General features: G+C 39.4%; 1 protein-coding gene across 2 annotated transcripts; it reads right to left on the bottom strand.

Annotated features, from left to right (window-relative positions):
- Window positions 1-741: 741 nt before the first annotated feature.
- LOC116262124 (probable phosphoinositide phosphatase SAC9) lies at window positions 742-23855 on the bottom strand. 2 transcript variants are annotated; one of them, XM_031641224.1, is made up of 13 exons: window positions 23457-23855; window positions 22011-22609; window positions 20805-20937; window positions 18539-19770; window positions 16013-16120; window positions 15693-15863; window positions 15236-15478; window positions 14318-14761; window positions 11940-12800; window positions 10324-10521; window positions 8463-8918; window positions 8126-8359; window positions 742-1183 (listed from the first exon to the last, which is right to left on the bottom strand). In XM_031641224.1, the coding sequence occupies exons 1-13, from the start codon at window positions 23470-23472 to the stop codon at window positions 902-904; spliced, it is 4977 nt and encodes a 1658-aa protein (XP_031497084.1). In that variant the 5' UTR covers window positions 23473-23855; the 3' UTR covers window positions 742-901. The 2 variants fall into 2 exon arrangements, with proteins under 2 accessions (XP_031497084.1, XP_031497085.1); XM_031641225.1 differs by having other exon boundaries at window positions 23476-23855.
- Between the last annotated feature and the right edge of the window lie 539 nt (window positions 23856-24394).

Raw genomic sequence — 24394 nt, 5'->3', positions numbered from 1 at the left:
CAGTTACTTGTACAGAGCAAGTGAACCGGGTCTACGTAAAAGGTTCCAAGGTTTGGACAGTGTTAGGCTTTATTAGATCTGGAAATGAACAGATCGGGTCCAAATATAAACATATATATAAATTAAACGTTTGCTTAATATATAAAAGACTAATGCCAACAAGAGCTCTGTCCAATGTTTGACTTGAGATATTCAAGTTTAAAGGAGGACAGAGTTCAACACCCAACGAAGTCTTTCTGCGAACCCGAAACTTTTACACCCACGCATGCATGCGTGCACACTCACACAGGCGTAAGTGAGACGAGAAATAACCGAGTTGGGTACAAGTGGTTTGGGTTTCGCCGAACCCATTTAAGAAGATGGCTTTTGCAAGTTGCACACAAACTCCCATCAAAAGTAACCACTTCAAAAGAAATTTTTTATTCGTATCGGCTATCATTTTTCTGTCTAATACCGTATTCAAAAGAGCCAATCAGAGCACCATCCACATGGTGATTCAGTTAGATTTACCAACTTCAACTGTCAAGAATTCAGTGCCCGGTATGTCCAGCATAATCTGGTGAGGGCCTCTGGCCCTAGCTTACAGACAGAAAGAATAGCGACAAAATGGAAAAGGGGAAGTGCATGATGTAGTTTCCATGTAAAATGGTATACAGCATGGATGATGTGCAAGGGAACACGGGCAACGCTCCGAGATGACTTTCAAGTTTTCAATCTCTATCGAGAGAGAGAGAGCAGGAATACACAAAAATATTTTTTATTGCATCATTGGAGATTTTGAATTATACATCAAATATTAACAATCACAGACTACCGTTTCAATTAAAACATCAATTAGGACAATGAGGATGTGAATACGGCACCGCATTTCACAAACCTCAAGAAACCAACAAAAAAGAAGTCAAACAGCAGAAAGACTTGCCCACTTCCCAAGCTCATAAGGGTCTGCGTAATAGTACATCTTGATTCTATTATTCAGGGAGAGCCCAGAAGCCAACGGGAAAGCTCCAAAGCCCGAGTCATCTTGCTCTGCTGGATCGTCTGCAAATGCGGCAACATCACCGAGAAGCCTGAAAGTAATTCTCTGGGCTTGTATTGGCCTCGGAAAGTCAAAGTACATGGGTGTGCCTGCTCGCAGTTCAGGCAACCGGTATTCTCCAACTATGACTTCACCGCTTTGGTCCTGCAAAAGAGTTAAATCATAGATCCAACTTCTTCCAAGAGCCACAAAGACAAGGATGGACAGTGGAGGCAGAGAGTTTTCCCTTCGTAAGGTGTACTCAAATGCACTACTTATCATGCTTGTCCTTCGCAAGGCTTTGAGGAAGTTATATGACAATTTTGCAATACTTTGTGGACTTCAGCTCATTTTGCCAATTGGCATTCTATTTTTAGAAAGAAATTACCAAAGTTTCATGCCAAAGTAAAAAATCAGCTCATTCCATTGAAGGACATTGCCCTTTCGCTTTACTTTCCAACTTTGTTGAATGTAGAAGTAGAACACATAGTTGGCACCATCAAATTTTTGGTTATTTTTCATATTCATGTTTAACAAATATCTTAATTTTCATGATATATCAAGTTTTTATGTTTATATAAGAAGATCCTCATAATAAAGTTCTAGAGCTAGTTTCAGTATATGGATGGACAGTTGCATACGATGCTAGTGCATGTAAAATATCATTGCTGAAAATGTGTGCAATCATGCACAGATACATGGATAAAAATGCATAGATAGACCAAGCATCCAAAAGAATTGCACCAAATCACACAGGATAAGGCACAAGAAACCTACAACTTATTAGAACATTTCTAGGCGTGGTAATCACGCCAACACACAGAACTAAGCTTCTCAATTAGTTCAGTTCCTGTTTTCTAGTTTCATTGTTCTTTTGAATGAAGATGTAGTCATTGCCTTTGAGCAAGTCTTGGCATGGTGCTTCTTTCATATGAAGGAAATGGGAAGAATTTTATTATTCTAATAAGATTCCCATGGAAAAATACCATTCAGATAAGCCCTATTAAACTATAGTTCAGACCTTTTGAAGTGTACTATGTGACAGTGGACAAGGGGGCTAGACTAAATGAACATGAATTAGCATCAAATCCCAGTTCCTTGTAGCCTTGTAGGGGTTGTTTAGCATCTGTGAGGGTCCCATAAATCTACCCCAAAGATTGGGAGAGTTTCATGGAACATTAGAACTAGTGTTCCACGAATCTAACCCAAGTTTGGGGCAAATTCATGAGTGCTCCCTGCTGCCAAATGACTCCTGTAAGCACTAGTCATACCCTTATGATCCAGATGTGGCCTACAGTTTCTTCAAGGTTCATACAATGACTGACCATGCAAAGAGATCCAAAACCAATACATATTGTTAGAATACCATGTAATAGGGAACCGGGTTAGGATATGGACCCAGTACCCATGGGCACGGGAACCGAGGACGGGCTCGGTTCCCTAGGCGGGTCTCTCTTCCTCCTTCTTTTATTCTAATCACTTATTGTAATTGTTGATTAAGTGAATTAAGTTTTCTCTCGCCTAGGGTTGCGGATTTGCCCCTAGGTTAGATCTTCCCCGTGGTTTTTCACCTCGTTCCGAGGTTTTCCACGTAAATCCTGTGTTTGTTTTTCTTTCTCTTCTTCCGCTGCGTGTTTCTACATGGTATTAGAGCCAAAATCGTGTTGTTTGGCACTTTGGCTTCTTCGTTCATGTGTGACTTAGGGTTTTTTTTTTTGGAACCCTAAGTCTGACCTTGCTGGAGTTCTAAGTCCCGCCGCCGCCGTCCGCCGGTCTGACAACGCCCGACGTCGCCTGGGTGCGCCGACACAGCTCGCTGTTCGACGCCGCCCGCCATCGCCTGGCCTGTTCCCCACCCTGTGCCTGCTTGCCGAAAATCCCACTGCTCTGCCGCTGCCCGTCCTCCATTGTAGGCAAAGTGCCACAGCGCTCGGGTCCTGCATTTTTCTGGTATTCTCTGACTGTTGGATTTTTTTTGTGGTCGTTAAGGCTGAAGATATGACCTCCAAGACCGATGTTACCTTTGACACAGGCAGCAATACCAAGAGCGAAAATTTGTCTGTTCAAGTCACCTCTATTCGGCTGAACAAAGACAATTATCTCTCTTGGTCTACTGCGCTTGAAATTGGGATCACTAGTCGCGGTCGTCTACCCTATATCACCGGGGAGAAATCTGCGCTTAGTAAAACTGATCCTGGATGGGTGACCTGGGCTTTGGAAGATAGTCAAGTTAAGGTTTGGATTATTAGTTCTGTTTCTGCTGATATTCAGCCCCTTATTTTGCGAAAGTTGACCTCATAAGACATGTGGACTGTGCTTGCGAGGATGTATGGCTGTAAAAAGAGAGTCCTGCGTACATACCAGAGTAAACGCAGCATCTATTCTCTTAAACAAGGTGACTTGTCTGTGGCTTCCTTCTATCCAGCCCTGAAGACTAAATGGGAGAAACTAGATTATCATGTGAATGATGACTGAAATTGTGGTTCTGATCATGAACTGTACTTGCAGAAAGAATGGATGGACTGCACTTTTATTTTTCTGGGAGGTCTGCGTGATGAGTTTGAATCCATTAGGAGTCAAATTCTCAACTGTGATGAGACCCCTGGAATTGAGGAGGTGTATGCCCGGGTGGAATCTGAGGAACAACGCCGTCATGTGATGCATATTGACTCTAGTCATGGTAGTTCACCCTCTGCTTTTGTTAGCCGTGCTCCAAGGACTGGGCAGCGTCCTATTCGACGTTGCAGTCACTGTAACAAGTTGGGACATTCAGTTGATTTTTGTTGGGATCTTCATCCTGAGAAGAGGCTCACCCATGGTCGTCCTCCCTCTGGTAGGCGGGGTCCTCCTGTGCCTGATACTAGCTCTCCTAGTGTTGAAAAACTGAAGCTTTCCTCTGACCAAATCAAGGAATTACAAGCTTACATCAGCCGGTTATCTACTACTAAGAAGGAAGCCTCCACGTCTGAGGGAGCTCAGTTAGCCCAAGCTCTTGTTGCCACAAGTGATCAAGGTAATCCCTTACTTGGTGATTGGGTAGTTGACAGTGGAGCTACTCATCATATGACAGGGAACCCTAAGATGTTTCAAGAGTACAAATTGTCTTCAGGGCAGCAACGCGTATCTATGGCTGATGGGTCCTCGATCTCTGTGGTTGGAAAAGGGAGTTTGTCCTTATTAAATAAATATCTTCTGCATAATGCTCTTCATGTTCCCAATATTCCTGGGAATTTGTTATCTGTCAGTAGTATCACCAAAGAACTCAATTGTAATCTCATTTTCTTTGCTGATCATTGTACCCTGCAGGACTTGGTGACGGGGAAGAAGATTGGGATTGATTCGGTTATTGATGGCCTCTATAGACTGCCCGTACAGGTTGCCTCTGCTCTCATCTCAGCCACTAGCAGACAGTTGACGGGCGTGGAGGACAGGTCTAGCATTATGAGATGGCACGAGCGCCTTGGACATCTCCCATTCCAGTTGATTAAGAAATTGTTTCCTAGGTTGTTTACTTCTGTTTCCATGGACTCCTTCACATGTGAAGTGTGTCAGTTTGCTAAGCATGTTAGGGCTTCGTACCCTATTTCTATCAATAAAACCACTCGTCTTTTTGCTTTGGTTCACTCTGATGTTTGGGGTCCTTCGGGAGTACCCACTTGTCGTGGTTTCCATTACTTTATGACTCTGATTGATGACTACTCTCGTTGTACGTTCGTGTAGTTGTTGAAAGAACGCAGTGAGGTTCCTGTCGTTGTCAAAAATTTTGTTGCCTTTGTCGAAAATCAATTTCAGACCTCTGTTCAGATTTTCCGTACTGATAATGCTAGGGAGTATGTCTCCCAATCCCTGGATGACTTCCTGCGGGGCAAGGGTATTGTTCATGAGACGTCCTGTAGTTATACTCCTTCTCAAAATGGCGTGGCCGAACGAAAAAAACGCCATTTATTAGATGTCACCCGAGCTATTATGTTCCACAGGCACGTTCCTAAGCGCTACTGGGGCGATGCTCTCCTCACTAGTGCACACCTCATCAACCGTATGCCCACTCGTGTGTTAAATGGCTGTACTCCTTACTCTGTGCTCAGTCCCACCCATAACCCCTGGCCTCTTACTCCTCGGGTGTTCGGGTGTGTTTGCTTTGTTCATAACCATAGTCCCACCCTCAAGAAACTTGACCATCGGTCTGTCAAAACTGTCTTATTGGGGTATTCCTCCACTCAGAAGGGATATAAATGTATTGATCCTACTACCTCCAAAATCTATGTCTCCTGGGATGTTGCCTTTCATGAGCATGAGGCGTATTTTCCTGTGAATCCTTTTCAGGGGGGGTGTATAGGGGACAGTGTAGAAGAGTATTCTCCAAATCAGCTTATTCAGTTTACTGACTTCTTGGACTACAAACTTAGTCACAGTGTGGAAGATACAATCAGAGATGATAAAGACAGTCATGTGGAAGGGGGCCTGTGGATGATCAGCCCACATTCCGTGATCATTTGTTTGGGCAGGTTTATACTAGAAAGGAGAAAGATGTGGTTGAGACTGTTGATGTAACTAATCCCAATCCTGTGAGTTCCCCGAATAAACCAAGTCCAATGAATGAAGAGCTTCTCATAGCCATGCGCAAGGGGACCAAGTCATGTACTTTTCACCCTGTTTAGAGATTTGTCTCATATTCAAACCTCAGTAAAGAATACAAATGCTTTATTACCACTCTGTCTATGTCTGTGATTCCCAGGTGTGTGGAAGATGCTAGAGAGGATCCTAAATGGCTACAGGCTATGACAGAGGAGATGGATGCCTTGGCAAAGAACAACACTTGGGAAGTGGTCGATATTCCCAAGGGGACTCACTTAGTTGGTTCCAAGTGGGTGTTTACTGTGAAGTATAAACCTGATGGCACTGTGGAACGGTATAAAGCTCGTCAGGTTGTAAAGGGGTTCAGCCAAAAATACGGAATTGACTATCTTGAAACCTTTGCTCCTGTTGCAAAACTGAAGACTGTGAGGGTTATTTTGGCACTTGCAGTGCAAAAGAAGTGGGGCATGGACCAGCTTGATGTCAAGAACGCCTTCTTGAACGGCCATCTAGAGGAGGAGGTCTATATGAGCATGCCTCTCGGATATGCTCAAAGTGGAAAATGCTGTCATCTCAAGAAGGCCATGTACGGCCTGAAGCAGTCCCCTAGAGCATGGTTTGAAAGACTGAGGGTGGTAATGAAGACAAATGGGTACAAACAAGGAAATGGTGATCATACCCTGTTCATTAAGCAGAGATGTGGCCTTGGTGAGCATTCTTCTTGTGTATGTTGATGATATAATTGTCACAGTTGATGATGAAGAAGAGAAAAGGAAGATGAAGGAGAGGTTAGCTGCTGAATTTGACCTTAAAGATCTGAGAAAGTTAAGGTACTTTCTGGGAATAGAGATTGCACGATCAGAGACAGGGCTTGTTATGAGCCAAAGGAAGTACACTCTGGACCTCCTGAAAGAGACAGGTAAACTGGGATGCAGGCCCTTTCTAACTCCAATGGAGTCAGGTACAAAGATAAGTATCAAAACTTGTAACATCCTGGATGAGGAAGGAAAAGGACGGTATCAGAGGCTGGTTGGTAAGCTTATTTATCTTACTCTTACTTGCCCTGATATTACTTATGTTGTAAATGTGTTGAGTCAGTTTATGCATGCTCCTACTGATTGTCACTGGAAGAGTGCAGAAAGAGTGTTGGGGTACCTAAAGAATAACCCAGGTAAAGGGTTACTGTATACACGGCAGGACAAACTTAATATTGAAGGATACTCTGACGCCGATTGGGCTAGTTGCACGGATACCAAAAGGTCTACCACAGGGTACTGCATCTTTCTAGGGGGAAACCTGGTGGTATGGAGGAGTAAAAGGCAGGAGGTCTGTTCTAGATCCAGTGCTAAAGGCTGAATACAGGGATGTTGATATGGGGGTTACAAAGATGTTATGGCTAAAGATTCTTCTAGCAGATATTGGAATTGAAATTGAAAAGAAGATGAAAATGTATTGTGACAATAAGTCTGCGATTAACCTGACAAATAATCTCGTCCTGCATGACAGAACCAAACATGTGGAGATAGATCGCCACTTCATACGGGAGCGCATAGATTCAAAGGAGTTGATCCTTCCTTATATGAAGTCTGAAGATCAAATTGTTGATGTTCTAACTAAAGCCTTATGTACATCTCAATTTGAAAAGAATGTTAGCAAGCTTGGCATGTTTGACATGTATGCCAAACTTGAGGGGGAGTGTTAGAATACCGTGTAATAGGGAACCGGGTCCGGATATGGACCCGGTACCCATGGGCTCGGTTCCCTAGGCGGGTCTCTCTTCCTCCCTCTTTTATTCTAATCACTTATTGTAATTGTTGATTAAGTGAATTAAGTTTTCTCTCTCCTAGGGTTGTGGTTTTGCCCCTAGGTTAGAGCTTCCCCATGGTTTTTCACCTCGTTTCGAGGTTTTCCACGTAAATCCTGTGTTTTTTTTTTTCTTTCTCTTCTTCCGCTGCGTGTTTCTACACATATCAGTAGGGAATAAAAGCCACAAGGGTGGATTTTTTTGCCCATATCTCTACATTCTCTTCTTGAGAACCAGCATACTGAAAATTCATCCTTAGGCCCTAAATGCAGGTTTTGCTCTTGTTCAAAGAACTGTTATACACCATCCCAAAGAAACCACTATTCAAGCTCTTGATGCTACAGGAACAAAGAAATGCACTACCTCCTCATCAAAGTATGACCCACAGAATATGTTTACTTCCTCTTCCTAGGGTGCAAGGAACTGGATAAGCTGCTTTCCAGGAATGGCGCTTCATGCCACAGACCTGCCTTGGCCTATATTGCTTGCATAAGAAGAGGCATCCCTTGGCATTCCACCATTTGTGGCAGAATGCCAAATTCAATTAACTTGGAATGGGGCATTCCACAGAATCAGACTCACAAGGAGTACTATGTTATCCTGATACAGAAAGCTCCTAGGTGTAGGTGTATATAAAAAGCACAAACAGTAAAAGCATGTGGAATAAAGACATCATAAGAGCTAATCAAATGATAACCATATAGAACAAAGAATAGTCGAGAAATTACCTGAAGAACAGATACTTGAATAAACAAAACTGCACTAGACATATGCCTGTCTTCTATATATGTAAGAGGCTGGTCAGAGGCATCCATATCCAAAGGAGTAGGTGAATGGAATACACGAGGTCTTATAACATTCAGCGCATCAATACGAAATCCAGCCACTCCAGGTGAACTAGGTGACAAATATTGTTCCAGTATGCAATCATTATCAGCCAACCGTTCTGCTTCAACAGGAACCTGGAACAAGTTAAAAGAACAGAACATTAATTTTGTATGTGACCAATAATCACAAATTCATATTGAAATAAAGCACGAGCCAAAATATTGGTTCATTTCATACTTTGAACCGACCCAACTGTGGTGGTCTCTCCAACCAAGCTCTTTGATTAATCTTATCAGAATTGTGAAATGAGGCTTCACGTGTAGAATCACTTTTAACAGGAGTCCCTGTCACCAGGATCCGTCTGGCATGAACACAAGGTGTATGTTGAGCACTTCCTCCAAAAGAATTCCGGCGACTGGGCATCATAGTGCCTTGTAAAGAAAGCTCCCCAAAACCTTTTTCTAGAATAACTGAACTTGAGCTTGGCGGGTGAAGACTTAGCAGCAACCAAATGATTCGGCACTGAACTGGATTGCGGAAAGTGAATCTCACATGTCTAGGTAATTCCTTTTGAACATTGCTACTTTCTGGCCCATACAATTCTGATGAAGCAGATACCATGGATCCCATGTCCCATTTCCCCAAATAAGATCTTTCTTCTTTACTGACCTTATTGCTAGCCCATACCTGAACCTGTGAGATGAAATCAAAAACTTGGGGTTTACTAGCAAAATAAATTGTTTAAAGGCGATGAGCAAGCAGTCCCTACACAATCAGAAAGTGGTGGGTAAGATAGTTGCACAAGCCTTGCACCTAAGAGTAAAAGTTGTGATCAGGATGTCACATTCACCTTAATAGAGAAAATTTTGATAGAATGTTCTTGTTTAAATGTCTGTTCAGTTCTTTGGGGATTTTTAAATGCCTGTAAGGAGAACTACATTTTTCACTTCTGAAACCATTGAAGCTATGCAAACTATTGTTCAACAGAATGTACTACAGCTTCTTTAAATATATTTATAAGGGAAGGCATCCAAGGTAATAGCAAAAGTAGACTGCAAACATCATAAATCATGAATTTTAAAATTTATTAGCACAGGGACAAGCATACCAGGAAAAGTATGACCTGTGACTATGATATGAACACTTAGTAAACACACAATCCATGTGCATGCGCACTAGTGTACTCTAGGTTAGCCAGTAGAGGATATTGTCTTTATATTGCTTAAGATCCGCACCCATATGACATTTTTTTCACAAACCTTAATCTAGATAGTTAATTTTATAAGAATCAAGACTTAGATTTCCTGATTATGATTATGCTTATGTAAGTTCCTATAACAGTTCACAACTCAACAAACTATTATAGTAAGATCTCAGCAAAATCATATTTCTATCCATAAAGTGTGGTCTAAGCATCTATTAGCAAAGGGTCCATAATAGAATATGTCGGGTGTCAGATATGCAAAAACCCAAAGAAACACACAAAATTGAGAGAGAGAGAGAAGTTAAACCAGTTCCACATTGATAGTTGGTTATTTAAAGGGAAAACAAAAAAGGAAAATGAGATTAAAAAAAAAGGTAAGAATTAGAGAGAGTTAGTGCAAAGAAAACCAGTCCCAAAATGGGATTGGTTGAACTCATTCCTTGCACATAAACTCTTTGGAAGGCCATACTCACACTCACACCTACCTCTGCACCTACGTGACAGGTGGTGAACAATCTAACATGCATATAAAATGTAGCCATTTCTGGAAATTTGAATGATCAATACGCAACTGGAAAAAAATCAGAATCAATTTTCTTTTTGAGCCACATATCACCAGCAAACCACAATAATAGCACATAAGAGCCAGATGTGATGCTAGTTTGCTATAATTCAAATGCACCTGTTCAATCAAATAGAACATATATTTTCACCAAACAAAAAAGCCAATGATACACTGAAAGAGCTGTTTCCAATTTCCTTCAGAGTTTCATTTGATAAGAGAATAATGTAAAATAAACATTTAGAAGATAGTTGCTACTGATTATAATATCAAGTAAATGTTGTTGGCACGAACAAAAGCATAGTGTAGGTGTCACAGTGGTGGATGCTTACAATAGGTATGTCAAATGTTGAATAACCACATGAACTAACAAGCAAGATAATCCCCGAAACGATAGAAAGTGTGCCAAGAACAATTGCAAGTTCAACATTTGTTGAATCAGAAGGAGCTCGCCAATATGAACCTGCTGCTCCAGCATCCAACGGTAAAAGCAATGACAAGGCTGGGGCTGATCCATCTGCCGTTTCTACCTGTAATACACAAAAAAACAATCAAAGATTCAAAATTTACAAGGGCAGGACATGCCCACCTAGAAAATCCTTTAGAAAATATCACTGTTACAATTATAATAAACAAAACATTTGTTTTGGACTATCATAAATCAACAGGAAAAAAAGACACATAAAAGGGGGACTATGGTGACCTGCTTCATATTCCAATAAAACTAAAGGATACCAACTATTACAAAACATGAAACTACATAAAACAGGGAAGCACATATTAGTTCATATTACACTTCTTGTCTGCACTTTAGGAATATTTGCAGCGCATTTGGCTGAATTAAAACTACTACTCATCAACTCATGTTTGACAACTACGAAATTTATACAAGAGATGCTAATGTTCTCATACTTTTACCATATTTAGATACAAAGGTTGTTGACTATTTAATATCTTAAAATGTTTATTTGTCATGCAACAAAGAAATAAATTGAGAGTGCCAAATAGCATGTTTTTTCCAGCTACAATCACCCCACACTTCTGACACTACAAATCACCAACTGCTCTACGCATTTTATCGTTGGACACGCCCCTGCATACCTTTTTCAAGAAATGTCATGCCATACCATGACACCAAGCATATCTATAGTATCAGTTTGTAACATCCACAACCCTAAAATCCAACCAATGAGATTCAAAACAATAAGATTGGTACTGATGCTCTGCAGATAGGGCCGGCATATCTAACCACAACTTGAAAATGGCTTATCCAAGAATTTTATTTTTTAAGGAAAAACTGAATCTAAAATTTTTGAGCACTAGGCTTTAGAGTTTTCCTTACATAACTAGTGAGGGTGCCCTAGAAGGGAACAGATAACTGCAAGTACAAACAATTAAAAGTAATTGAAGAGAATAAGTAGAATGTGAATACAACTTTTACTTTCCTAAAGTACTACATGGACTCATTCATAAATTAGTGGATGATTACTCATCTCCTGTTTCACTTAGTTTTGTTCTAATGATGACATCCATCAGAAAATAAGAAATACAAATTCAACAGAGATACCAGAACTTAGGAAGAGTGCTAGTGTCAAAGATGATTTGGATAGCCTAGAAAGGAAACACAGAACTACAGCTCAGGCTTCAAAAAAACTAGAATTTTTGTAAGCCTGATATTGAGCATGTAGTAACATAAGGAACATTGGTTTAACAAATTAGGTAGAACCTGAGAACCTGGTAATAGAAAGTTCAAGAAAATAAAATGACACCATCTAAGGGAGAACTATTTCAATTGTCATAAAATACAACAAGAACAATGGCGCTGAGAAGACCCCAACTCACAAGGAAAATAAGCAAGCAAAAAGATACCAAGAACCCATAATCAGGAATGGATCATTACTTCACCAAACCATTCAATAACAATATTAATTGAGCTTGAAAATTTTACCGAATACAGAAAACCTGCAGATGGAAACTCAGCAAGTGACTCCTCTTGGTTCAGTAAATTCTTTAACTGCATTCTGCTTACTTCAGCACCTTGTTGATGTCCAAGTTCGTGCTTTATGCCGAATGAATGGCCCCCAACACAAGCATCCAACACCCTACTTAGGGCTTGCATTGCTGCATTATCTGCACGTGACCTTCTTCTTAAGCTGCCCAAAACCCTAACATAGTCCACAACCAATGCATCAAGAACAATATCAGGACAGCACGATTTACACAAGATGCCATCAAGAATCGGTGCACGACTAATCATACTTCCATCACTTTGGCCACCATGGCTGGATCCACCATGGCTAGATCCACCAGGGCTAGACAAACCATTGGACTGTGTTGGCCCCGATTGATTGCGGTTTACCAGTAATGTGCTTCCCCTGCCAGCAGTGCAAACTTTGCATACATTTTTTTGACAAATAGAACATGTCAGTATTGCCGTGGAACCTGAAAAAGGAAGCTCAGAAGGGCGCAAATGGTCTTGTGCATCAAAATGGACTTCACAACCAGAGGATACACAGTATTCTCCAATTCTAGCTATATTCCAGAAATCTACAGTGGAATCCTCCTGTGTCTCCAATCCAATGGAAGCTACAATCTTATCCTCGAAGACAGTATGTCCCAACAAAGCAAGATTATTTGCAGCTTTGCACAATCGACCAATATAAGAAAGACTGATCAGTCTGTTTGGGTCTAGCATTGCAGGATCAACACCGATGGACAAAAGAGCTCTATCCCTTTCAGCGGCAGATAAATTCAGTAAGAACCGTTCAATTTCGAGTTTCATTGCCTGCAAAAAATCTGGTTTCCTCGCCTGCAAAGTTAATGGCCACAGGCGCATCCCTCAAGGTGTAAGTGACAGAAGAACAGATACAAGAGCTACCAAGACAACACAAATAAGAGAAATCCGATGCCCATACTCCCCCCTCCCTCCAAAAGAAAATCACAGACATACATATTCACTGATTGTACAAACAAGCTTTCAATGCAATCCTTATTGACTATTCAATAAGAAAAAGTTTGACAATAAAATATGCAAAAGATCATCCATTGAAGATAGCAGGAAAAATAGTTTTATAAGATTTTGAGAGAGCTGATGACCATGCACACCTAAATATCTTAAGCTTGATGACTATGCACACCTAAATATCTTACTACCTCGTATCCAGGTTTTGAGCCCATTTTTCACATACAAATTAAAATTAACAAAGGGGTTGGTTGAAATTCACAAGAATGAATATTTGGATCAGTATCGAGCTGAATCATTACCTAAGTTAAATGCAATACTATGTGTTATTATATATAGCCACATACGTCAACATATATACAGTCACATAAAGATTCTCAAAAAGCCCGAGTCTCTACTGAATTTTATATATATATATATATATATATATATATATATATATATATATTATGCTGTTAAATGAATTAGGTGCAGCCTAGACAGTTAGTTGAGCCTAGAGCAATGGCTAAAATTAATGAAACAACTGAAACATCTTTCTCTCCATGGAAAGCCTATAACTATTAACTTATAACAATAAAACGATTAAAATGCATGATACGGCAAATGCATTAAACATTTCATAAATGATAATAGACACAATGAGTTACATAAACATAACAAAGTAACAAGTATGTGCTACCTACAACATGCACGTTTTCAAAGAAATAATTAAAATTGACCACTTAAATTATCCAATCCTTAAACAGTGTCAAATAAATAAGTGTTGTTGTGCATGACTTACTCCTTGGATGGAGTTTTCAAGCTTTGTGCTCATAAAACTTGAAGTTTTTTTATTTTGAAGGATAGACATATGATCCTATCCAGAAGACTATGAAGGCTCAAATATTTGTCGCATGAGATCAGCCTAAATTTTATTTCTTATTTTTAACTTTAAAATTTAAATGTGTATCAATGTCTTTCATGACAAACTTAATATTCAGCCTTAAGGAATTTATGCAACTTTAAGCACAAAGAGAAACAAATTTTCTCATTTGTGTTTCAAAACAATAATGCAAGAAACACCCATATCGTGCCATAACAGAGGATGCAAGACATTTACTGAATGTCTTGACCTCAAAACTAGACTCAGAGGTCTGACATGTCTGCTTCGCCCATAATTATGATATGTACCATAAATGTATCTTATGATATCTAAAATAATTAAACTGTGCCTCACCCTAATGTTTATACTACTTAAGAACAAAGAGATTCCAAGACGACACACTAAAATTCCATGTAAAGGAGATTGACTAATCATGTTCATAAAAGGTGAAAGCAAGTATTTATAAAACATAATGACATTATACGGAATTAACATTTATTACCATATCTGGACCACATAGCTTTCTAACATAACTCAAGTAATGCTTTCTTGCAGTTTCATTTTCAGATGTTGCAACTTGCGAAGAAGATAACCTGCACTGCTGTTCAGGATGCTTTTCCTCATTGGTTCCATCTAGAAAGAAATCAAGAAGACCACCAGAACCAACCTCGTGGGTAACCTCCTGCACCTCTGGCTCAGGAGATGGCTGTGAATATACAAAATCCCCAGTTAGAAGATCTAATCCATGGGGTAATGACACACTTGTTGATGAGAGAACCGAGGAATTTTGCTTGGATGATGATGTATCAGAGACAATGATGTCTGAGCCAGACAAAAATGGGTTAGTGCTATTTTGACTTTTGTCTTCAAGCTCAAGAAACTTCAAATAGGGGCCTTTCTTAGCAAAGATGTCTTTCCAAGGAAGAGCAACTCCAAGTACCTCGATCTGCAAAGACCAGAAGGTCTATCAGGCTATCACCAATCCAACTGCATGGTAGTCATTACAAAGACAGAAAGAAAACAAATATTGACGGTCAAACATAAACTGTGTTCATAAAAAACACTAAATAAAGCAAAAAAGACACAACCTTAGTCATTTCATATGATGAAAAGACTCCCAAAGGACACAGGTGATATTAGAATACTGTTTCTAACTTCTAAGATGGTTGTGACCTAGCTTATGCCAAAGAAGAAAATGTTAACTGACTAGTTCTTTAATAAATCTTCACGATGTATGCATAAAGAACTTAATTTTTTATCTCTGTATTTACAACTTTGTGTATGATAATAGCAGGCACCAAAAACAAGGGGTTATGCCACAAGAACATCTTTGACATTCATGCAACCAATTATGAACTAATATTAGATTGCATAAACAGCTATAAACAACTAATTGACCATTGTAATTCCAGCTTTATACCTCACCAAGGGTTAAAGGAATTCTTCCAGGAGACACAGGACAAAATGTAAGAGCAACAACACGAGTAAGGAAATCCAACTCTCCCTCCAATTCTTCAAAACCATACAACAATGAGGTGGAAGGCTTCTCTTGTGATTGAAGCCGTGCACCTGCACCTGTGACAGCCATATCAGCTGAATCAATTGCACCCGTCAAAGGTATCACCATATTTGTTCGATTTGGACATTGTGGTATAGTTACTCCCTGCAATAGCAAAATTGACAGCCATCAATTGTTTTGCATTCCAGCCATCCATATTCTGGACACAGTAACAACTACATAAGATGAAGAATGAAAAAGGACACGACAGAACTAACCAGTACAACCAGTGAAACACAGCTTCATCAACAGAAAAAGATGGTCCGAATGTACATAAATGGCATGAAGAAAATCATCAGCCTGACAAATAACTACCCACCTCGAGCACAAGCTTAAGCTTATCCAAACTGCAACCTGTTCGGACATCAACTAGAGCCGGATAAGAGGAGGAGTCTGCTCCATGTGAAATGGTCAGGAGAAGCTGACAAACATGGCAAGGTTCTTGAAGGAAAATAAAAACTTCAATAATGTCTGCAGCAGGTGGGCAGACCTGAGAATTTATGATACATTCACTTCAGCACATATGATAGGCAACAATGGGATTTCATGTACACTTAAAAATATCTATATTCAAGAGGGCAAGCACACCCACATGATAAACGTTAACCTAGCACTTGGGAGCAAGATTGAATTACTTACCCAGATTAGATCTTTTTTCCTGAAACTGAGAAGATCAGCTCCATCATTAGCACCAGGAAACATGTTCACAATTGGCTTCAAAATGCATGCAGGTGACCTTGACGATACCTATGTTAAATAAGGAAGTCTTATAACAAGAAGAAGGCCCAAGCAGAAAAAAACATTGGTTCAATCATTTCATGTAGACCCAAAAAAGCAGACAGAAAATGTCAACTGCTAAAAAAGGATAAGGAAAAAATGAACTCACAACAGACACCAAGGGTCTCAGACAGTATTATCCAGCAATTTGCAATCATGAAAGTCCATCTATTTGCATCTTTAGACTTCTACCAACTACAATAGGCTAAGTTACCTAGAGCTGGATATAGGTCGGTAACAATAATATGTGTTTAAAGTGTCACATATATCAAGAAATGAAAAACCAAATATGTGAATGCCTCTAGACGAAAATAAATTTGAGCATTGAACTACAGAAAGGGAAGCCCTAAACAAGCAAAAGTAGAACATAAAAAATCAATGTGGTATTGTATTTTGTTCCATAATTATTTTTCTGATGCTTAGCTAATAGGAGGGATACAATGTGCCTGCCTAAAACATGCACACATTAATGCTATTGTCTATTATGGCATGATATGACAAGCTCTCAAGGGCACTATTGATGTATTCCTCAAGTATCCAACAAGAGATTGGCCCGAGTTCACCTCCACTGACAACAATAACAAAAGAGCACAAACATGTGCATCTAAAAAATATCCCTGTAAAAACAACCAGCCTGTCAACAGGTAATCATCATTCCATAAGATTTTTGGCAACTCTGATCATACACAGGAAAATCTGATTCAGAACCATGGACAATGGAGTAGCAATTAACATCGCCCTCCATATTAAACTTCTATTGTTGAACAAGGTCAATTCTGTGAATTCTAGTGTCATCTTGCAGGTATAACAAGAAAATACAAGGTAGATCTCCTTCAGACTCACCAAATTCAGAATAAATTTATTTCTCATGCAAGAAAATAGCCCCCACAGTTTTTTGTGATTTATTATAGTAGGCATATCTTGGAATATAGAAATATCAACAGTGAGCTTATATGACCTAGAGCTAGAGCTACACTTTCTGCTGTAACATGCACACACATACACATCAGTTCTACATCCTGTTAGCAACAAGTAACAACCTAATACCTATCTACTGCATCATAAACTCCAAATATGTATATTCGGATTTCAGACATAAGAATGAAAGGAAAAAACAATAATCACTATTAGAAATTTTTTTTTTCTATAAACTTTCTTAATACTAGAAGAGAAAAAAAGATAAATTTCCTTCCTATTCTATTGCATGAACTGACTTAAGTTTATTCCTCTACATGCCACTGTGAGATAAATCTCAAACCAGCAAAGTATAGATATCCTTTCTATTCTATTATATAGAGTGCTTTAAATTTATTTTCTACATGGCACCATTGCAAACAAAACTCCGATCACCAAAGAATAGTATAGTCATTCTCAGCAATAGTACATTGATTCAATGTTGTAAAAAGCATACCGTAGCCCGTATCAGTCAGCCCATAGATACATTGTATTGTAAAGTATCATATAGTATTGTAAACATATCATAAGTTTTAATTTTTTAATTCAAAAAATATATAATATAGAAAAATCAAGAAAAATATGTTTTCTTAATAAAAAAACATGTAATACATAAATTTAGGCTTATGTGGCTATGAAGTCATGGACATTTATTCATATGATAAAACAACATGATCTAACACAACAAGAAACATAACAATGACATAACATAATCTAATGTATTAATAAGCCATAACACACCAAGAGACAAGGTACATCACATCATAATATGAAATTGTTCCATACTAAATACTTCGATTTAATGCCAATAACAAATGAAAATATTCATTCATAGTTTTTATCATCTTCTTTGATTCCTTAAATCGGCAAGTTCTCCTCGAAACCGGCAAAACTCTCCCTCCTCCAACTCTTAAAAGTGTTCAGAAATGAGGGGTAGAGGGGGTTTCTTAAATCCAAATTGAAAAAAAAGGTGGTCAGCCTCCATTTTTGTGATACGGGGCATATTGCCCACATTGTATGATACAGGGTATGTATCGGATGTACGATACCATTGTGATACACCCACCATTTAAGATACGAGTGGTGTATCACATCGCAAATTCAAAAAGAGACAATACATATTGTACGAATACGGCTCTGTATCGTACCACACACCATACATACAACACTGCCTTGATTACGCCAGAAATGGAAAAGTAGGTGGGATAAAAATTTCTGGTGAGGAAAAGAAGCTTTAAGACAGTTCTTGGCCTTTTGGATTTTGTAATACATCCAATAAAGTCGACAAAACAACTACTGCTCTATAACACTTGTTAGATTAATTTCCTCTAACATAAATCACAAAGATTTAGTCAATATGCTGCAAAAGTAAGACAAATAGTAGCATTTTGACTCATATTTACCAAAATACAGGTAAAGAAAAGACAAAACTACCTTTAAAGGATGTCTCAGGACTGAGGGAAGATGCTTGAAGAGCCTCATTCCAAGAAACATCTCAAAATGTTTCTGCCTTGAGCTGTCTACAATCACATTCTGATATCTTCTTTGGAGAGTTATCTTCACATTCTGTGCGACAGAAAATTGTTTGAATTTTCCAGAATCTTCAGTGAATATGTGTAGGATGTGACTATGCATAGCCTTAGATCCAGTATATAAAGTTGCATGAATATCACCAGCAAGTAGGAAAAGATCAGCAAGCAAAGTGATCGGAGAGAGTAGTGTAGATCTTTTAAATTCTTCAAACGTCATATCAAACCACTTCCATGGTTTGTCTGGACACGGATGCTCCCATGTAGTTCTTCGTGTATTGTGATCTATATAGTATGTTTTTCCAGTTACTGCATCAGAACGTTTCTCCCAACCAGGTGGTAAAGGACCAGCATATGCACCCGAATTCCCCTGGCTGGAAAACCTATTACCTAATTGAAAGTCTAAACTACCACTAAAATCAAGGGAGTGCCCTAACCTTCTGCATTGCTCAACAAGAACCTGAAGTGCTCCAAAATAACTGGCCGCATTGGTTCGGTCCAAAGAATCAGCACAATTGTAACGAATTACCCCATTTTGAAAAGAGCTTAAAGAGAATGCACCTGGAGAGTCCTCACAGCGAATTACTGCACCTTGATAACCCTCACCTTGACGTAGTGAAGAGACATACATCCCCTCATAAAGCCCGACAGCTGCAGTGGGTCCTTTAAGAAGTTTCCAGAGACCTTCAATTGTTTGCTGCTCTCCCTTATATTTAACACTGGCATGCCAATCATAATTTATTAGATGGATCCGTGTGTACGGTAGTTTTCCAGTAGATCTTATATGATTAAGGGACTCCTCAAAATGCTGTACCAAAATCGATTCGGGCTTTCCTTCACCACTTCTAAGTAAATTAACACAGACAATGGGGACAATAGTTTTCTTTTGGCTGATATTCACTGCTGTATCCAAGTTTTTGGAACCATATCGCTGACTTAGCCGCTGATAATACTGCAAACTCCCTCTATATGGATTCCTGGAATCAACATATATTTCTGCTTCAGCAGCAGTCATCTTCAGCTCTGCACCCCACCATATGGGGATAGTCCCTCTTCGCCAAATATATCTGCTAAATGGGACGTTTTGCCCAGCATTCCTTGAGACCCAAACAAGTTGCTCGCACTCTACTTCATTACCTATATAAAAGTTGCATAAATGTAACATCAATTCCACAGCCCTAATCATTTTCTTTAAATTCACCAAATACTATGCAATGATGTAAAGGATGAACTGGCAAATTAATACAAGACAGATACAGTAAGCAAAAGGTACTTTTCCTACAGTGATGATTTTGATACAACAATATAAATAACTTAATAAATGATGCAGAAGGTAGACATGGAATTGTCACAGATGCACATTAAGAAAATCATACAAAACCAGATTTCTAATCCACAGTTTAATAAGTATTTAATAATTTAAAGTCATAACCGATTGCATTCCTTTGGATGGTTGTAGGGAAGCAAGCATATTAAGAGAAGGGAGTGGAGATGCGCCATCCACAATAGTGGCATCCAACTCCATTCTCATCCTTGTTCCAAACCTGGCCCCTAAAACCAGCCTTAATGGAAAGTAGGACCAGATTTCCATGTTAACTGTCTTTGATCGGAGCTACAATGTTCTTTAGAATAATAACATTGTTAATCCAGCTTGTTATTGCTGAAATGACTGAACCACATCTGCCTGCCAACAATGGGTCTTGCAGGAAGGTATTTCTCAGGAACTGGATCCACTGCCTCTATATGATTATCATGCAAATACGCCACCATACCATGGACAGATAACTTCAAGGTCATCATTTGACACATAGGATTACTAAGCAGAAAATGTATAAAATTTATCTGCAGAAAAGGTTAAAAAACAGTGTTCAAAATGAGAACCAAAAGAAAGCAAGAAAAGTGTATTACCCTGCAAAGTCAATCTGAGATAATATGAGCTGACCCATTAATGCTAACCAAATAAAAATTGGAGGACAATATCAAGTATAAGAAACCTGAAAAATATGAAGAAACACAGGAACTGACAACTTGTATACTTTTATTGAGAGAGAAACAGTTACTTTCACTTCTAGGGCTTACAGTCAAGCATATTTACAATCGGCAGCCCTCTTTATGTTGGTAATGATAAATCCACAAAAGCTGTAGAAGAACAGCCAGTTAGCATTTCATACCTGTACTAAAACATGCATTTAAGCCGCGTGCTAAGTAACGAGTGCCAGGATGAAGTTTACTTCTTCGTGCAGTAAGAGCAACAGTAAGCTCTCGCTGATTAGAAACTCCAAACGATCTACTTTCTGCAAATCCCTGTATGAAAAGTGGAAGAAATGTAACATGAATATGGCATTGACAAGCTAATTCAGCTGAACCTCAAATGGAAATCCTGGAAATGTTAAAACAGGATGAGTTAAGAATGGCAACTGCATATGAGATAAATGTCAGCATCAAGACGAGACTAGCAATGCCAAAATTATGTAACAAATAAAGGACAAACATGCATGTCTGGGACAAGTTTCTATATGGACATACAGACCAACCAAGTCATCAAATTATTAAAGTAAGGTTCACAGTAGAATCGGAAAGAGAGAGACCATAATAACCATTACACTGCTACTAGCGCACAGTTAACCTTAATGGAAGTGGAAGCTAGAAAATGAAGAAAATACGAGTTCGAAATTTTGAAAAGAAAAAATACTGTAGCCTCTGATAAAACAGTTTATAACATTAAATATATCCTCAATTTATCAAGAACCCAAAAAAGGTACATCAAATGAGGGTGCAATCATGAGCAGGAATACATAGTATCCCAGGTCCTTTCCCCAAAATCAGGAAAAGAATAAGTCAAAAGTCTGTATATTGTGGGCTAAATGCCTGAAAGAATGCAAACTCAGAAATTAATAAAACAAACACTGGCCACAAACACCAGAGATCATTTTTTAATTTTCAGAAGGCAAAATTAATCTTATACAGAAAAGCCTGGTAACAGCTACATTAACAGTCAGCATTGGCTTACTTCCGTCTGACATAACAAACGGAGAAGCTTGTATTTCCATACTGCTATCTGAAAGACACATGTAAATTGCTACCCAGTCATAGAGGAATTCAAATGCCCAGAGATAAAAAGCCATAATCAAGCAAAATAAGAAAGACACTGCACGAGTGACCAGTATATTCCATGTTGGTGTGCATAGTTTCGGAGGCATGCAATAAACAATACTAAGGATCACATTTTGTGCTAGGTGTGTGCACCTTCAATCCAATCTAGCTAAATTAGGTATATGCAAGCATAAGCCTATCCAGTTACATCAAAAGCAGCAAAGTTGTACCAAGACATTTAGGTCAAAAATAGGAAAAATAGATGCTCGAAGATGAAGAAAAACCTGCAGAAGGACTACACAATGCTGAGGAAGCCCAATGTTCTTGAACGGCAACGACAACCAAGTGTTCCAGACAAATTCCAGGTCTGGACTCTGTACTGAATATTTGCTTGGGAAAGGTCTAGTGATATCCCGTGTTTCGGAGAAATAGTATTTCCCGTCTATGTCAAGCTCTGCCAACTCCTGTATGTTCTTCAGTTCCCCTTTACCTTGTAGGTATGCATTCTGGAGCTGGAACTTAATCCACTCGCTATCTGAGACAGTGTATACACATCCACCGCCAGGCATATTCGGAATGGTGGCAGTGACCTTCGTTGCAAGAAGAAGCATCCCAGTGTTTCCAAGTGCCGCATAACCCATAATTGCTCTAGCATGTGTCGTGCTCTTGCAAAGCCATCTCGATCCATCGGTGATATGATTCAAAGCTTCGCTTTCAGAAACAAAGAGATCATGGCCCTTCTTGGCAGTGTGGCATAAATTACCGGTTGTTGGATCCACATAAATAACCTGAGTGTCGTTCCTGGTCGACAAGCTGGCGATAATGTAGACCTCGTCCGTCTCCAGAACAATAACAACTATAGAGGTGTCTCCTGGACGGCCAACTGTAGAAGACATGTAAACGTAATGAATATGGAGGGCAAACTCACAAGGGCACCATACCCATGACAATCCTCTTAAACTAGAGACGCTTCAAAAAGAGGCAGACAGAGGAAACACATTTAGATGACTCGATAATCTCAAACAGTCAATCGGAAAAACATGGCCGAGAAAACAAAAATTACGGCCATCTCTTTATGGAACTTAGCCATTGTCTGCTTCGGATGGATCGTTCTTGTAACGCACAGAGAATAGTCGTTTTGTTTTCCAGCAAGGCAGTAGATTGATAGAAAAGAAAGGATATGGGCCCGTGTAAGCAGGAAACAAAAAATTTCTATTCTAGTTCTATCATCAGCTATGGGTTCAAGTCTAAGAGAAATTCTAGTTACTGCCATGCGTTAAAGGTTACTATAAGAAACAGCCCACGCACTAAAAAATAGTTGCCACCTTGTGCTAATCAGTGAAGTGACAAAACCATCACAAGACTCCGTATCCAGAAACACAATCTAATCTTCGTGAGAGGCTATCTGTATACGGGCGGACAACCCACCCCGTGATCTCGTGGAAGCAACATCCATTGCTGAACGATATAAAATAATTCGAAATGTAAGAAGAATCAAGAACAATAAAACCGCATTCAGTCTTTTCCAGGCGAATATCACACACCAAACACCATGACAATTGGCAACTTAGCAGGATGCCAAAATTCAGGCAGGTTTCATTAGCAAACACGAAATCACAATAAAAAATAGCGTCAATAGTCAATCTGGATCCCACAGAAAAGAAAGATTGTGAAGACGCACATTGACCTGATCTAAATGCCACAAGCAACAACCAGAATAGAACAGTTACCGCTTTGAGAATCCATCACCTTCACCGAAAGGAGGTCACTGCACCTCACGACCTCCTAAATCTTGCGCAAACCTAAAAACACTGCGCAGATTAATATGTCCGATCCCGTTTGCACGCCGAGATCGACAGCAGAGCAATCGCCTGATTCTGGCATCAGAGAGGTCGGCGAAAATGACGACACGGAAGCATAAAGCTCAAACTAACCTAATCCAGATCCCGGAAAGATGTCCAGATGTGGATGAAGTCAACCAGAAAAATCGTGCGACGGTGGACGACGGGAAGTCGTGACGAAGAAAGCCCGTAGTGGCAGAAGCGCCGGGCAAAAGAGAAAAACGAAGACAGGGGCCTTCCTTCCCTGCAACCGAAGCGGAAGGACTTTAGTGGGACGTTTGATTGGTCCGGATCATAGAAGGAACTTTGGATTTAAGACATCCCCTCTCCAATTTTAAATCCCAAGTATGTATCTTGGATTTAAAATCCGATAAATTATAGGTTTTACCGTGGATCTTTCACCACAGTCCACAGTAAATTCGTGGATTTTAAAATTGAAGAAATTACGCGCACCCTTTATAGTCATACGGTAACGGGCCTGCCCCGTAATTTATGAATTCCGAGACAGCCGTCCCACATGACTTTTCGTGCCACTCCCAAATAAAAAAGGCGAAGGTATAAATGGATCGGATCATGTTTAGATGAATGTGTAATGGAGGAACCATGTTCCCTTTTCTCAATAAACGATTCATCGTCTTGTACAAATCTCACGCGATTAAACTTCAAAAATCTTGATCTTCATGTTCTTATTCTAAATTTGTAACACATGAATGTCCAAGATCCTATAAAATCGTTGATTTTCCAGTCCCTATAAAATCCATTTTTCTTTGATCATCCTAAGTTTAAGCATTTAAGCCAACTGATCTCAGTGGATTTTCATGTTTGCA

This window comes from Nymphaea colorata, chromosome 10, assembly GCF_008831285.2.
Source record: "Nymphaea colorata isolate Beijing-Zhang1983 chromosome 10, ASM883128v2, whole genome shotgun sequence".
In the NCBI taxonomy this organism is placed as follows: Eukaryota; Viridiplantae; Streptophyta; class Magnoliopsida; order Nymphaeales; family Nymphaeaceae; genus Nymphaea; species Nymphaea colorata.
Note: the sequence above shows the minus strand (reverse complement) of the source record. Positions and strands in the feature narration are given on the sequence as shown.

What these genes read in the sequence shown, in the direction of transcription:
- LOC116262124 (XM_031641224.1), bottom strand. An exon ending in TTCCTTTAACCCTTGGTGAG is followed by an intron (nt 14,762 to 15,235) that starts GTATAAAGCTGG and finishes TGGTCTTTGCAG; the next exon opens with ATCGAGGTACTTGGAGTTGC. An exon ending in CTGCAGGTTTTCTGTATTCG is followed by an intron (nt 10,522 to 11,939) that starts GTAAAATTTTCA and finishes TGTGTATTACAG; the next exon opens with GTAGAAACGGCAGATGGATC.